General features: G+C 39.8%; 1 protein-coding gene across 3 annotated transcripts in view; it reads left to right on the top strand.

Annotated features, from left to right (window-relative positions):
• The first annotated feature begins 12,503 nt into the window (after positions 1 to 12,503).
• Positions 12,504 to 15,216, top strand: part of LOC129811455 (uncharacterized) — a 22,715-nt gene continuing 20,002 nt past the window's right edge. For 2 of the 3 annotated variants that reach the window (XR_008752885.1, XM_055862766.1), the window contains exon 1: positions 12,581 to 12,804. Coding sequence is in view for 1 of the 3 variants with exons in the window: in XM_055862766.1 (XP_055718741.1) it covers positions 12,774 to 12,804 (31 nt within the window). In the remaining 2 variants the exon portion in view is untranslated. The other variant, XR_008752884.1, reaches the window with a different exon arrangement.

Genomic DNA, 15,216 nt, shown 5'->3' with positions numbered 1-15,216 from the left:
GATCGTTTTTTGCTCAACTTGCTTTTACAACTCAGAGAAAAAGCACAACACACATAGACAACAGCTGCCTTTGTTCGCACGCTCTGTGGTGTCTGCTTGGTCCTAAATCCTGCCGGCTGAAACCACCAAACTGCCTGGTCCTAAAGCACACCGATGCCGCTTTTTGTATCCCAATGGAACGATTCAACTGGGGGGGGCGGACAAACATTTCAAGAATGGGGGGTCATTCCCCCCCATCCCAAGGGAAAGTTTCTCCCCTGCTGGTAAAGCAGCCTGACTGTATTCTTTCTATGAAAGATCCATATGAACAAAGTGATTGTTGTCTTATGTCTTGGTTGTCTGCCTTCTTTAGTTTGTTTCTGAGATGTACAGAGTCCATTACTCAAGCACTGTGTCATGTTGTAGATAAACAATCTGGTTTAAAAATAACTGTTTATTGAAAACAAGTATTTAAATCAGTTCAAAGAGGATTGTTGATGGATGTGTATGCATCAACTCTCCTTCCTGTAGTGAACATGTCATGATGTGAAACCAAAGGCAGAGAGAGCATGTATAGTATTTCCTGAGTTTTAAAAAAATGAATGGAAGTATGGAGCCAGTTTTGCACCTACCTAAAAAAAAGGCTGAAATATGTGTAAAAAATATATACATATACAGTGCCAGTTAAAAGTCTGGACACACCTACTCATTCCAGGGTTTTTCTTTATATTTACTATTTTCTACATTGTAATAATAGTGAAGACATCAAAACTACACGTTTCCATATGTGTTATTTCATAGTTTTGATGTCTTCACTATTATTCTACACTGTAGAAAATAATAAAAATAAAGAAAAAACCTTGAATGAGTAGGTGTGTCCAAACTTTTGACCTGTACTGTATATTTCCTGGTTTTCTTATATATCCTAGATATAGGACAGACACTTCAAAACCTTATTCCTTTTGGACTCTTTTTTGCCCCGAACGTCTTAGACGCTAGAGAACTAATACTCACAGTGATCATATCTAAAATATTTTCTACAACAACAAAACTGATTCTAATTAAAGCAGTCTGAAGTCAGGTCTTCCTGTAGGGGATTGTATCATAGAGTTGGATGGGAGGGGACACAGAGGAAAATGCTGTTCCACATCTATTTTACTTTCAGTTACTCATTTTGTAGAATGTATGTAAACTATTCTTTATCTTTAGAGTTTTTATTTTGTATTTGTTGGGAACCAGTAGGACAATTATGTTAATCATAAACAATCAAATATATTTTAAACAAGTAATTGTAGGCATTAGTCCACTAGTCCAGTATGTGACAACTATATTATGTGCACTCTAAGTAGAGTGCTCTCTCTCCCATAGTTAATCTTTTCTGGCTATGAAAATGTTTCCATCCACTTTAAATTACTCATTCTTTTGTTAAGTGTTTGATTAATAATGATGAGAGGGAAAATTAAGACAAGACAACTTATGTTTATCAAAGTAAGACAATGATAAGAACTGACTAGCGTACTGTGCAACAACAGGAAGTTGAACTCCAGATCATACCTGCTTCTCATTTGCATTTAAGTCATTTAGCAGACGCTCTTATCCAGAGCGACTTACAAATTGGAATGTTCATACATATTCATCCTGGTCCGCCCGTGGGTATTGAACCCTGGTCCCCCCGTGGGAATTGAACCCACAACCCTGGCGTTGCAAGCGCCATGCTCTACCAACTGAGCCACACGGGACCGTGCTCATCTGCAGAAACTACTTGACCCTCTGTGTGTAAGTTCACCTATGTATTTTCTTTTTGTTGGTTGTTTTGCTCAATAGTTTCTGTGAACTAACAGAAGAACCTTATTAGGACCGCTGACTATATTAGGCCCCTTGAGTCTTATTAAGTTCCATTCTGTAAGACAGCCAGGTGGCGCCATTTACCCTTCAGATAGACTCTGCATACAGCACCCAGCCTTGTGTCATATGCAGGCTATGCCTTCTTTTCTGTCACGTGCTGACAGGCGACAGGTAAAATCTATAGGCTCTCTTCCTGTTTGATAAACCATTGTGTCCTCATGATGATGTACTGGACACCTACTGTATGTTATCAGAAAGGGGTTTTTGACATGAGAAAATAAATCATTTTCCTATCCGATCTACTTCAGCTGCAGGAGTAAATGACAGTTCCAGGCTGGAGGAAGGCAGAAGGAGAGAAAGAGATGCAACAATGGCTGCCAGTGGATTACACACACCGCCAGGTAATATCTACAAATTAAACATAAATATTTGTATTTATTTTGTACTCATCAAAATTATCTGTACTCAGCTATATGATGAATGTGAAATTCAGATTAGGAGCTTGGGATCACTGGGTGTAGAGACACACGGATGCCAACTATGCCCAATCTTACTGCAGATGATTCAAGAGGACATACAGTATCTCTTGACTATAATCGTCAGAGGAGAGTAGATGATGAATGGAAAGTGTCTGAGATAGTTTCCTACAGAGGGAGGTTCAGAGTAGGGAGAGAGTATGGCTGTTACAGTGACCTTATTACCGCCACACCGGCAGTCACCAGTCATGATGGCAGTCAAATTCCATGTGACCGTTTAGTCACGGTAATTAGGCTTCTCTGATGCTGCTCATTAGTAGCCTACCAAACTTGCTAACTGCCTGGTACTCATCACTCCATTGTCCCTCTAATCACTCTGACATCAATGGAAATCGAATCAAAAATCGAATCAAAAACTTAATGAGAGCCCATTTCTATAGACTACGTAATTGTGTGGGAAAACAAAGTTTGATGGCGTCTAATAAAAATAGGAGGATCTCATCAGCTTTCTATAGGCTAGGCCTACTATATTTATTTCTCAACTTTTCTAATATTGAGCACATTGCTTCGCTTTACAACATTAGTAGAGCCTCCCTGCCTGGCATGAAAATCAACCACGGGGAAGGCGTCCCTCATTCGCTATTTAAGTGCAAAGATGACATGTATTTTTCCCCATACCCCTGTTCGCAGACAGGTGCATGATAATGGTCCATTCTAAATCAAAACTAATTTCAAAAATATATTATTTAGTATACTCTACCAGTCAAAAGTTTTAGAACACCTACAAGGTTTTTTCTACATTGTAGAATAGTAGTGAAGACATCAAAACTATGAAATAACACACATGGCATCCAATGTTGAACAAACCAAAACATATTTTATATTTGAGATTCTTCAAATAGCCACATCGATGACAGCTTTGCACACTCTTGGCATTCAGCTTCACTTGGAATCCCTTTCCAACAGTCTTGAAAGAGTTCCCACATATGCTGAGCACTGGTTGGCTGTTTTTCCTTCACTCTACGGTCCGACTCATCCCAAACCATCTCAATTTGGTTGAGTCGGGAGATCAGTAGGTGTTCTAAAACTTTTGACCGGTAGTGTATATAAAGACAACATTAAATTAAGAATAGTCTGATGGGTGACGATATTAGCCTATCACTTGTGAAGGATGTTTTATCACTTGTGAATGATGTCCAGCTTGTACAGTAAGGCAAGAAACGCCTTTTTTTGCAACTTTTACAAATCATGCAAAGAGAAACTGAAGAAGATGGGAAGATGCTTTGTGTGTTTAGTACAGAAACACATGGAAAAATATAAGTTAAAGAAGGGCCATGTGTAAAATGTGGAAGCAGACAACAGTTTGCTGTGTGACTCGGTAACAAGAGTGAGGCGCAACCTTGCACTGTTTCTGATGATGAGGTCTCCTCACTTATTCCCCATTCAGTGACGATGAAACCAGATGGACAGAACACTTGCTGATATAAACTGCAAAGGCATGGGGGAGGGCCCATCGGGTAGGAAGATAGCTCTTGCTTCCTAGATGGGGGCAGTCAGAGAGGATTCCCTGATGAAAAAAAGACCAGCACACATTTCTAGCTGGTGCATGCTGGTCTATGCTGGTCAGTGCTGGTCTGATGCTGGTCAAACTTGTCTGATGCCATTCCATTCGCTCCGTCATGGCTATTATTTTGAGCCGTCCTCCCCTCAGAAGCCTCCTATGCTCGGGGGCCTGATTGGTGTCACATTTTTGCCCCATCCCCAGCTAACACACCTGACTTCAATAATCAACTAATCATGATCATCAGTTGGGGAATACAATGAGTTTAATCTCATAATTGTGGCTTTAATATTTGTGGAAATTCTTCAAAATTGGTGGACAATGAAAGCATGATATAAACAGTGACGTGTATTCATGTATGCCAAGGGAAGCCAGGCTTCCTCAAATAAAATAATTAATATTTTGTCTCGCTCTGTGTTTTCATAATTTTCCATAGTTTTCCAGCCTGGAAAATATAAAAGTGGCTGAATGTCACTGGTGAAATCATCCGAATGAGGGAAACAGCATCTCTCTGTCTCAGTATGTGTAGCCCATGTATCTGATGCTGTCTGGACCAAAAGAGTATAACATGTTGCAGCCGTAGCATTTGATTGATTGATGCCAGCAAGCATTTGGCCTCCCTTGATAAAACAATTATAAAATAATTTGCTAATCAGCTTTGAGCTGAGCTCAACTGTGGGTTGTCCTGGTGCAGCAAAACGCCCCCAAGGGAGGCCAGTTTGGATTTGGCTTCATACCAATCAACTATCTAACTTAGCTGGTTCTGTGATTCATTGTTGCCCATGCAAGGAAATTAGGATAGCAAGCATTTTAGCTTGGTAGCCTATGACAACAAAAACTGAAAGTGTACTGTATGACAGAGCCATAGACCGTTTTGCCAGCATGAAAGAGAGGAGGATGGCATCGGCGTTCAACTAGTCTACAAGTAGGGTGAGTCAACAAAAATGTTTATACTTGCACACACACACAAACAGACAGAAATCAGTACCATGGACAGCCACATATTTTTGTTGATTTCACGTTGAATTCACGCTAGTTGACAACTCAACCAAATGTAAATCAAAACTAGACGTTGAACTGACGTCTGTGCCCAGTGGCTTCCTCCTGTAGTTCTCGCCAGTATTAGCTCATCCATCAGTTCCTGTAAAGGCACGGTTACAACAGAGAAGTAAAAGGATGATGCAGAAGAGAACCAATACAAAGTCAACAAAAACCTGGGTGGAAAGTACAAACCAAGGGGGACCAGTGAAATTATGGAGGCAGCAGAAGAAATGAAAGGCAGCACAATGACATATAAGCTCTTTACACATAACTGTGAGTATTTTGTTATTAACCTCTGTTATGACAAGTCCAAACAGGTAAGCATATGGCACTATGATTGGAGGAATATTCTACTAATGTTGTAATGCTTTGCCTGGAGAGACACTCCTTATGGGTATTTTCTCTGTATATTTTTTTCCCTTTAGGCAGATGACACTGCTTTTAGCAACAGCAGGAGGTCTAGGCCAAGTGTATAGTCCCACAATTATTGCTACTGGTGTCTCTGCTCCTGGAGCTATTCGTTCTAGCCAAGTAAGGCAATAGGTCTATTTGGCCTTGTATGAATCCAAGAAGAAATATCAGTGATGAAAAGTGCCCTTTCATAACAAAAAGTTAGTTTGGTAATTTTCCTGCATAGCAAATATATAGTTTATTATTATTTTTATATTAAAACATTATTAAATAAACTTTCATCTTTCATTGTTCTAGACTCTAGATACAAATATGACTTTTTGTATGTATATAATATAATTTTCTTTAAAAAGTAAAAGCACACTCTGGACCAGGTGTGGTCCTCAGCGGTTGGGCACTTCTGGTTTTATTTGGTTTTACTCTGGGTCCCTGGTACTTTGATATGCTAATGGTTAGATATTCCACATGACTGATTCTCCAAGTTAGAATCAGTCCCTGATTTAAGGGAGGATGGAAAACCAGCAGCACGCACAAGGACTGGACTCATCCACGTTAGATATGTTACTGATCAACTGAACTAAAACAGGTAAGTTTAGTTTAGTTCTTTACTTCACTTTGCTACCAAGGCACAGAGGAGGGTTGTCTCGTGGATGCTTCTCACCCCTAGTCATCCATAGTCCTTAAATGGACATTTAGCTGAACACTTAAAAAAAGACTGATAATAAGCAATGAAAATTAACTCAGGTTGTTTCACTCTGTTTCTACAGAGAGTGACACATATAACATCATTTATAATTGATAATAAATACAGTTTTCCTGCCATTATGGGAGGGTGGAGGTGGGCAAAAAAACACATAGCGTATCATATTCTCACTGTGTGCACTATGCAATGTCATTGTTTTGGCTATCCTTATGTTCACTGAATAGCCTACTAGTCCGGTAACGTCAGTCAGGTGTGTGTTTTTCTGAGAAGAGCTCTTTTTGATCAGATATTATTTGTGCAGAAAATAGAAAACGTATTATGTAATTTGCTTTGCTTGTCTATCATCTTAAACTCTGTGTGTAACTGTGAGATGAGGAAAGTCTTCAAATGTATTAACAATTGAATTGATCTATTTTAAGAAAGCATCTTGTAAAAGGCACTTGGATTCAGCCTTTGATTTTATTTTATTGCATTTATTGTGTTCTGATTGGCTGAAAGCCATGGTATATCAGAACGTATACCACGGGTATGACAAGACATTTCATTTTACTGCTCTAATTACATTGGGAACAAGTTAATAATAGCAATAAGGCTCCTCTGGGGTTTGCACTGTAATTCATATCATAGGCCTAATAGTACTGTAGAGCTCTTTTTACTTGCACACAACATAGCTGGATCGCCTCGTCCTGCCCCTAGGGGTCCACCGTCCTGCAGCGCCCCAACCCACTACATCCCACTCAGCTTTAGGATCTTAGTGAAACATTAGTTATTGGTTTCAGGTTTGTTAGGCCAAGGACAGAGTGACAACCAAGAGTATGGCAGACCCGCAGGGCCAGGCCTGAGCAACCTAGCAGTAGGGATTGCCTAAATAAGTACAGTGGCTTGCGAAAGTATTCACCCCCCTTGGCATTTTTCATATTTTGTTGCCTTACAATGTGGAATTAAAATAGATTTTGGGGGGGTTTTTATCATTTGATTTACACAACATGCCGACCACTTTGAAGATGCAAAATTTGTTTTACTGTGAAACAAACAAGAAATAAGACAAAAAAACTGAAAACTTGAGCGTGCATAACTATTCACCCCCCAAAGGTCAAAACTTTGTAGAGCCACCCTTCGCAGCAATTACAGCTGCAAGTGTCTTGGGGTATGTCTCTATAAGGTTGGCACATCTAGCCACTGGGATTTTTTCCCATTCTTCAAGGCAAAACTGCTCCAGCTCCTTCAAGTTGGAAGGGTTCTGCTGGTGTACAGCAATCTTTAAGTCATACCACAGATTCTCAATTGGATTGAGGTCTGGACTTTGACTAGTCCTTCCAAGACATTTAAATGTTTCCCCTTAAACCACTCAAGTATTGCTTTAGCAGTATGCTTAGGGGCATTGTCCTGATGGAAGGTGAACCTCCGTCCCAGTCTTAAATCTCTGGAAGACTGAAACATCCATCATTCCTTCAATTCTGACCAGTTTCCCAGTCCCAGCCGATGGAAAAACATCCCATTCCATATGTTTGAGGAGTCTCCCACATGCCTTTTTGCGAATACCTAATATGTTTGCTTATTTTCTTCTTTAAGCAATGGCTTTTTTTCTGGCCACTCTTCCGTAAAGCCCAGTTCTGTGGAGTGTACGGCTTAAAGTAGTCCTATGGACAGATACTCCAATCTCCGCTGTGGAGCATTGCAGCTCCTTCAGGGTTATCTTTGGTCTCTTTGTTGCCTCTCTGATTAATGCCCTCCTTGCCTGGTCTGTGAGTTTTGTGGGCGGCCCTCTCTTGGCAGGTTTGTTGTGGTGCCATATTCTTTCCATTTTTTAAATAATGGATTTAATGGTGCTCCGTGGGATGTTCAAAGTTTTGGATATTTTTTTTATAACCCAACCTTGATCTGTACTTCTCCACAACTTTGTCCCTGACCTGTTTGGAGAGCTCCTTGGTCTTCATGGTGGCGTTTGCTTGGTGGTGTTGCAGACTCTGGGGCCTTTCAGAACAGGTGTATATATACAGAGATCATGCGACAGATCATGTGACACTTAAATAAAGTCCGCCTGTGTGCAATCTAAGTAATTATGTGACTTCTGAAGGTAATTGGTTGTACCAGATCTTATTTAGGGGCTTCATAGCTGTCATGACGTTGGTCATGACAGCTATGAAGCAAACCCGATCAGCCTCTCCCTGCCCCCTACAACTACGCTGCTGTGGTCAGAGAGAGGTTGTAAATTCCTGAGGAGGAGACCCTGCTACATGGCCACAACAGTATAAGAGGCAGAGGGTAAATTTTCATAGAGAACAAAGGGATTTCTTCCACTTTACAGAACTTGAGGTACGAACAAATTTCATGTTCCGGAGAAAGTATAAAAGATCGGTGAAGAATCCAGCTACGAACTGGTCCGTTTGTTACAACTTGGGGAAGCTCATCTAATTGTTGTATAAGATGAATGAGTGAGTATGATACTGTTTGTAAAATTGTGTAATATACTTTTGGACTGTTTAATGAAGGAAAACCTAATTCCCTTTTGATTTGAGCTAAATCAGAGGACCGCCCCTGAGCCCAGTTAGGGTCAGGCATCCTGGGACAGCCCTTTTCTACAATTCCAAATAAAACCCAACTTTGAGAAATGATCACCAGACCGAGCTTACCTCAATTACGAGATGGCTAAAGGTTGCAGATCATGTTTCTCTCAATCACGGGAGTACAAAGGTTGCAGACCATTGCTGAATATATATTGATTGCAATTGTTCCCGAATGAGTGAGAGTTCATATGCAAAGGATTAGCATTTCAATTGTTATAATTATTAACTCTGTAGTGACTTCTCAGTCGACCTCCACTTCCCTTTGGTCTAACAAGCCGCCATGCCGGTTTAGCCCACTTGGGCACATTCTTCTATCATTTCTTGTAACAATAGTTACTTTGTTTGTTTGTTTGTGCATTTCTGTGAATTACTTAGTTAGAAATAAATGATTTAAGACAATTGATGTATGGATGACTCAGTGAAGACTGGGTTCGTGCAGATAACCAACAATTTACAACGTTTGGAATGAGACTAACGTGAGGTAAAAAAAGAAAACATTAATCAAAAGACTATTGATCAGATATGAAAATATCTAAATGGTTATATTGGGAAATTATAACTTTGTAATCTGAATACTTTCCTTGGTGCACCGACTTCCTAGTTAATTACAGTTACATGATTATTCAGTTTAATCGAGTAATACTAATTACCGGAATCTTTGAAAAAACGAAGTCTTCAATTTAATGATAGTAAAGACACGACATAGTAAACGGGTGTGAATACACCACTTTTACATTTTTTTGAATTTTTGAAACATGTTATTTTTTTCATTTCACTTCACCAATTTGTAATATTGTGTGTATGTCCATTACATGAAATCCAAATAAAAATCCAAGGGGGTGAATAGTTTTGAATGGCACTGTAGTACATTCTATGGATGGTCTTAAACTGCAGTAATTGATGTCTGAGATTATATGAACATGACTGGGCATTCAAACATATCTGTATCCATTCATCATCCTCAGTAGTGTCTCCCAGGTCTTCCTCACATTTTATTTTTTATGTTTTGTGTCATCGTGAAAAGCGTATCAACCTTACAGTTTGGAAATCAACTTTAGAGGTTTGTCAGACTACCTTAAATAGTTGTATTATTTGAAGCTTCTGGCTTATCCAGTATTGGCTGCACAGATAGAATAAAGTGAATTAAAGTTAACTTCAGTGCCGTCACAGGCTGCTCTTCCCTGGTTGCCTGACCCTGCTGAGACCCCTGTCACCATCTGATCCTGCTCAGATGAGGCATGATGAAGAATTACCTTGGTGTACATTTATACATTATATTTTCCAAGAATAGAATTAAGTGTTTAATTATTGAAATGACCATTATTCCCAGACTGTAGCCTACCCATCAACTCAAGATGGAATTTTGTATCTATTAACTGATTGTTATAATATACTGCAAAATAAACCTGAGCTCCATAGACTGGTCTTCCCTGGCTGTCTGACCCTGCAGGGACACCTGTCACCATCTGATCCTGCTAAGACATGATGAGTATAGTGTTGTATACTAACTGTGCATCATGACAGTGAAGCCTGTAGAGTTGTTCATACAGTTTCAGTGTAAAAAGTCAGGAATTAGTTAGGGAAACTATCAGATCAATAACATTACATTGATGTAGTGACTGTGATTGGGGCAAAAAACTATATATAGCATCAGCCAACTTTTGGCTAGCTCTAATGGTACATCAACTGGAGAAAACAAGTCAAGTTCATTTACTGCTGTTGAAACGGAACAAAATAAAAGCTACAAAACATTTCCATACACACAACAGCTGTTAGACACTGCTACCTGACAGATAGCTAGAGGCAAGAGCTGAACTGGCTGTGGTAGCTACTACTAGCTAGCTAGCTAGTTCATTCACTTCAGTCGAGAGGGGATGAAACACTAGCCAACGTTACATGTCAGTTACACTCCTAGCTCAGCACCGGGAATAAATACTTGTTTTCTGTTAAATTAAACTGCAGTTAACTTGCCAGCTAAATCAGTCAGTTAAGAGTAGATCGTTTTTTGCTCAACTTGCTTTTACAACTCAGAGAAAAAGCACAACACACATAGACAACAGCTGCCTTTGTTCGCACGCTCTGTGGTGTCTGCTTGGTCCTAAATCCTGCCGGCTGAAACCACCAAACTGCCTGGTCCTAAAGCACACCGATGCCGCTTTTTGTATCCCAATGGAACGATTCAACTGGGGGGGGCGGACAAACATTTCAAGAATGGGGGGTCATTCCCCCCCATCCCAAGGGAAAGTTTCTCCCCTGCTGGTAAAGCAGCCTGACTGTATTCTTTCTATGAAAGATCCATATGAACAAAGTGATTGTTGTCTTATGTCTTGGTTGTCTGCCTTCTTTAGTTTGTTTCTGAGATGTACAGAGTCCATTACTCAAGCACTGTGTCATGTTGTAGATAAACAATCTGGTTTAAAAATAACTGTTTATTGAAAACAAGTATTTAAATCAGTTCAAAGAGGATTGTTGATGGATGTGTATGCATCAACTCTCCTTCCTGTAGTGAACATGTCATGATGTGAAACCAAAGGCAGAGAGAGCATGTATAGTATTTCCTGAGTTTTAAAAAAATGAATGGAAGTATGGAGCCAGTTTTGCACCTACCTAAAAAAAAGGCTGAAATATGTGTAAAAAATATATACATATACAGTGCCAGTTAAAAGTCTGGACACACCTACTCATTCCAGGGTTTTTCTTTATATTTACTATTTTCTACATTGTAATAATAGTGAAGACATCAAAACTACACGTTTCCATATGTGTTATTTCATAGTTTTGATGTCTTCACTATTATTCTACACTGTAGAAAATAATAAAAATAAAGAAAAAACCTTGAATGAGTAGGTGTGTCCAAACTTTTGACCTGTACTGTATATTTCCTGGTTTTCTTATATATCCTAGATATAGGACAGACACTTCAAAACCTTATTCCTTTTGGACTCTTTTTTGCCCCGAACGTCTTAGACGCTAGAGAACTAATACTCACAGTGATCATATCTAAAATATTTTCTACAACAACAAAACTGATTCTAATTAAAGCAGTCTGAAGTCAGGTCTTCCTGTAGGGGATTGTATCATAGAGTTGGATGGGAGGGGACACAGAGGAAAATGCTGTTCCACATCTATTTTACTTTCAGTTACTCATTTTGTAGAATGTATGTAAACTATTCTTTATCTTTAGAGTTTTTATTTTGTATTTGTTGGGAACCAGTAGGACAATTATGTTAATCATAAACAATCAAATATATTTTAAACAAGTAATTGTAGGCATTAGTCCACTAGTCCAGTATGTGACAACTATATTATGTGCACTCTAAGTAGAGTGCTCTCTCTCCCATAGTTAATCTTTTCTGGCTATGAAAATGTTTCCATCCACTTTAAATTACTCATTCTTTTGTTAAGTGTTTGATTAATAATGATGAGAGGGAAAATTAAGACAAGACAACTTATGTTTATCAAAGTAAGACAATGATAAGAACTGACTAGCGTACTGTGCAACAACAGGAAGTTGAACTCCAGATCATACCTGCTTCTCATTTGCATTTAAGTCATTTAGCAGACGCTCTTATCCAGAGCGACTTACAAATTGGAATGTTCATACATATTCATCCTGGTCCGCCCGTGGGTATTGAACCCTGGTCCCCCCGTGGGAATTGAACCCACAACCCTGGCGTTGCAAGCGCCATGCTCTACCAACTGAGCCACACGGGACCGTGCTCATCTGCAGAAACTACTTGACCCTCTGTGTGTAAGTTCACCTATGTATTTTCTTTTTGTTGGTTGTTTTGCTCAATAGTTTCTGTGAACTAACAGAAGAACCTTATTAGGACCGCTGACTATATTAGGCCCCTTGAGTCTTATTAAGTTCCATTCTGTAAGACAGCCAGGTGGCGCCATTTACCCTTCAGATAGACTCTGCATACAGCACCCAGCCTTGTGTCATATGCAGGCTATGCCTTCTTTTCTGTCACGTGCTGACAGGCGACAGGTAAAATCTATAGGCTCTCTTCCTGTTTGATAAACCATTGTGTCCTCATGATGATGTACTGGACACCTACTGTATGTTATCAGAAAGGGGTTTTTGACATGAGAAAATAAATCATTTTCCTATCCGATCTACTTCAGCTGCAGGAGTAAATGACAGTTCCAGGCTGGAGGAAGGCAGAAGGAGAGAAAGAGATGCAACAATGGCTGCCAGTGGATTACACACACCGCCAGGTAATATCTACAAATTAAACATAAATATTTGTATTTATTTTGTACTCATCAAAATTATCTGTACTCAGCTATATGATGAATGTGAAATTCAGATTAGGAGCTTGGGATCACTGGGTGTAGAGACACACGGATGCCAACTATGCCCAATCTTACTGCAGATGATTCAAGAGGACATACAGTATCTCTTGACTATAATCGTCAGAGGAGAGTAGATGATGAATGGAAAGTGTCTGAGATAGTTTCCTACAGAGGGAGGTTCAGAGTAGGGAGAGAGTATGGCTGTTACAGTGACCTTATTACCGCCACACCGGCAGTCACCAGTCATGATGGCAGTCAAATTCCATGTGACCGTTTAGTCACGGTAATTAGGCTTCTCTGATGCTGCTCATTAGTAGCCTACCAAACTTGCTAACTGCCTGGTACTCATCACTCCATTGTCCCTCTAATCACTCTGACATCAATGGAAATCGAATCAAAAATCGAATCAAAAACTTAATGAGAGCCCATTTCTATAGACTACGTAATTGTGTGGGAAAACAAAGTTTGATGGCGTCTAATAAAAATAGGAGGATCTCATCAGCTTTCTATAGGCTAGGCCTACTATATTTATTTCTCAACTTTTCTAATATTGAGCACATTGCTTCGCTTTACAACATTAGTAGAGCCTCCCTGCCTGGCATGAAAATCAACCACGGGGAAGGCGTCCCTCATTCGCTATTTAAGTGCAAAGATGACATGTATTTTTCCCCATACCCCTGTTCGCAGACAGGTGCATGATAATGGTCCATTCTAAATCAAAACTAATTTCAAAAATATATTATTTAGTATACTCTACCAGTCAAAAGTTTTAGAACACCTACAAGGTTTTTTCTACATTGTAGAATAGTAGTGAAGACATCAAAACTATGAAATAACACACATGGCATCCAATGTTGAACAAACCAAAACATATTTTATATTTGAGATTCTTCAAATAGCCACATCGATGACAGCTTTGCACACTCTTGGCATTCAGCTTCACTTGGAATCCCTTTCCAACAGTCTTGAAAGAGTTCCCACATATGCTGAGCACTGGTTGGCTGTTTTTCCTTCACTCTACGGTCCGACTCATCCCAAACCATCTCAATTTGGTTGAGTCGGGAGATCAGTAGGTGTTCTAAAACTTTTGACCGGTAGTGTATATAAAGACAACATTAAATTAAGAATAGTCTGATGGGTGACGATATTAGCCTATCACTTGTGAAGGATGTTTTATCACTTGTGAATGATGTCCAGCTTGTACAGTAAGGCAAGAAACGCCTTTTTTTGCAACTTTTACAAATCATGCAAAGAGAAACTGAAGAAGATGGGAAGATGCTTTGTGTGTTTAGTACAGAAACACATGGAAAAATATAAGTTAAAGAAGGGCCATGTGTAAAATGTGGAAGCAGACAACAGTTTGCTGTGTGACTCGGTAACAAGAGTGAGGCGCAACCTTGCACTGTTTCTGATGATGAGGTCTCCTCACTTATTCCCCATTCAGTGACGATGAAACCAGATGGACAGAACACTTGCTGATATAAACTGCAAAGGCATGGGGGAGGGCCCATCGGGTAGGAAGATAGCTCTTGCTTCCTAGATGGGGGCAGTCAGAGAGGATTCCCTGATGAAAAAAAGACCAGCACACATTTCTAGCTGGTGCATGCTGGTCTATGCTGGTCAGTGCTGGTCTGATGCTGGTCAAACTTGTCTGATGCCATTCCATTCGCTCCGTCATGGCTATTATTTTGAGCCGTCCTCCCCTCAGAAGCCTCCTATGCTCGGGGGCCTGATTGGTGTCACATTTTTGCCCCATCCCCAGCTAACACACCTGACTTCAATAATCAACTAATCATGATCATCAGTTGGGGAATACAATGAGTTTAATCTCATAATTGTGGCTTTAATATTTGTGGAAATTCTTCAAAATTGGTGGACAATGAAAGCATGATATAAACAGTGACGTGTATTCATGTATGCCAAGGGAAGCCAGGCTTCCTCAAATAAAATAATTAATATTTTGTCTCGCTCTGTGTTTTCATAATTTTCCATAGTTTTCCAGCCTGGAAAATATAAAAGTGGCTGAATGTCACTGGTGAAATCATCCGAATGAGGGAAACAGCATCTCTCTGTCTCAGTATGTGTAGCCCATGTATCTGATGCTGTCTGGACCAAAAGAGTATAACATGTTGCAGCCGTAGCATTTGATTGATTGATGCCAGCAAGCATTTGGCCTCCCTTGATAAAACAATTATAAAATAATTTGCTAATCAGCTTTGAGCTGAGCTCAACTGTGGGTTGTCCTGGTGCAGCAAAACGCCCCCAAGGGAGGCCAGTTTGGATTTGGCTTCATACCAATCAACTATCTAACTTAGCTGGTTCTGTGATTCATTG

This window comes from Salvelinus fontinalis, chromosome 15 (genome assembly GCF_029448725.1).
Source record: "Salvelinus fontinalis isolate EN_2023a chromosome 15, ASM2944872v1, whole genome shotgun sequence".
NCBI lineage: Eukaryota > Metazoa > Chordata > Actinopteri > Salmoniformes > Salmonidae > Salvelinus > Salvelinus fontinalis.
The sequence above is the reverse complement of the archived record's forward strand: the minus strand, read 5'-3'. Positions and strand labels throughout refer to the sequence as shown.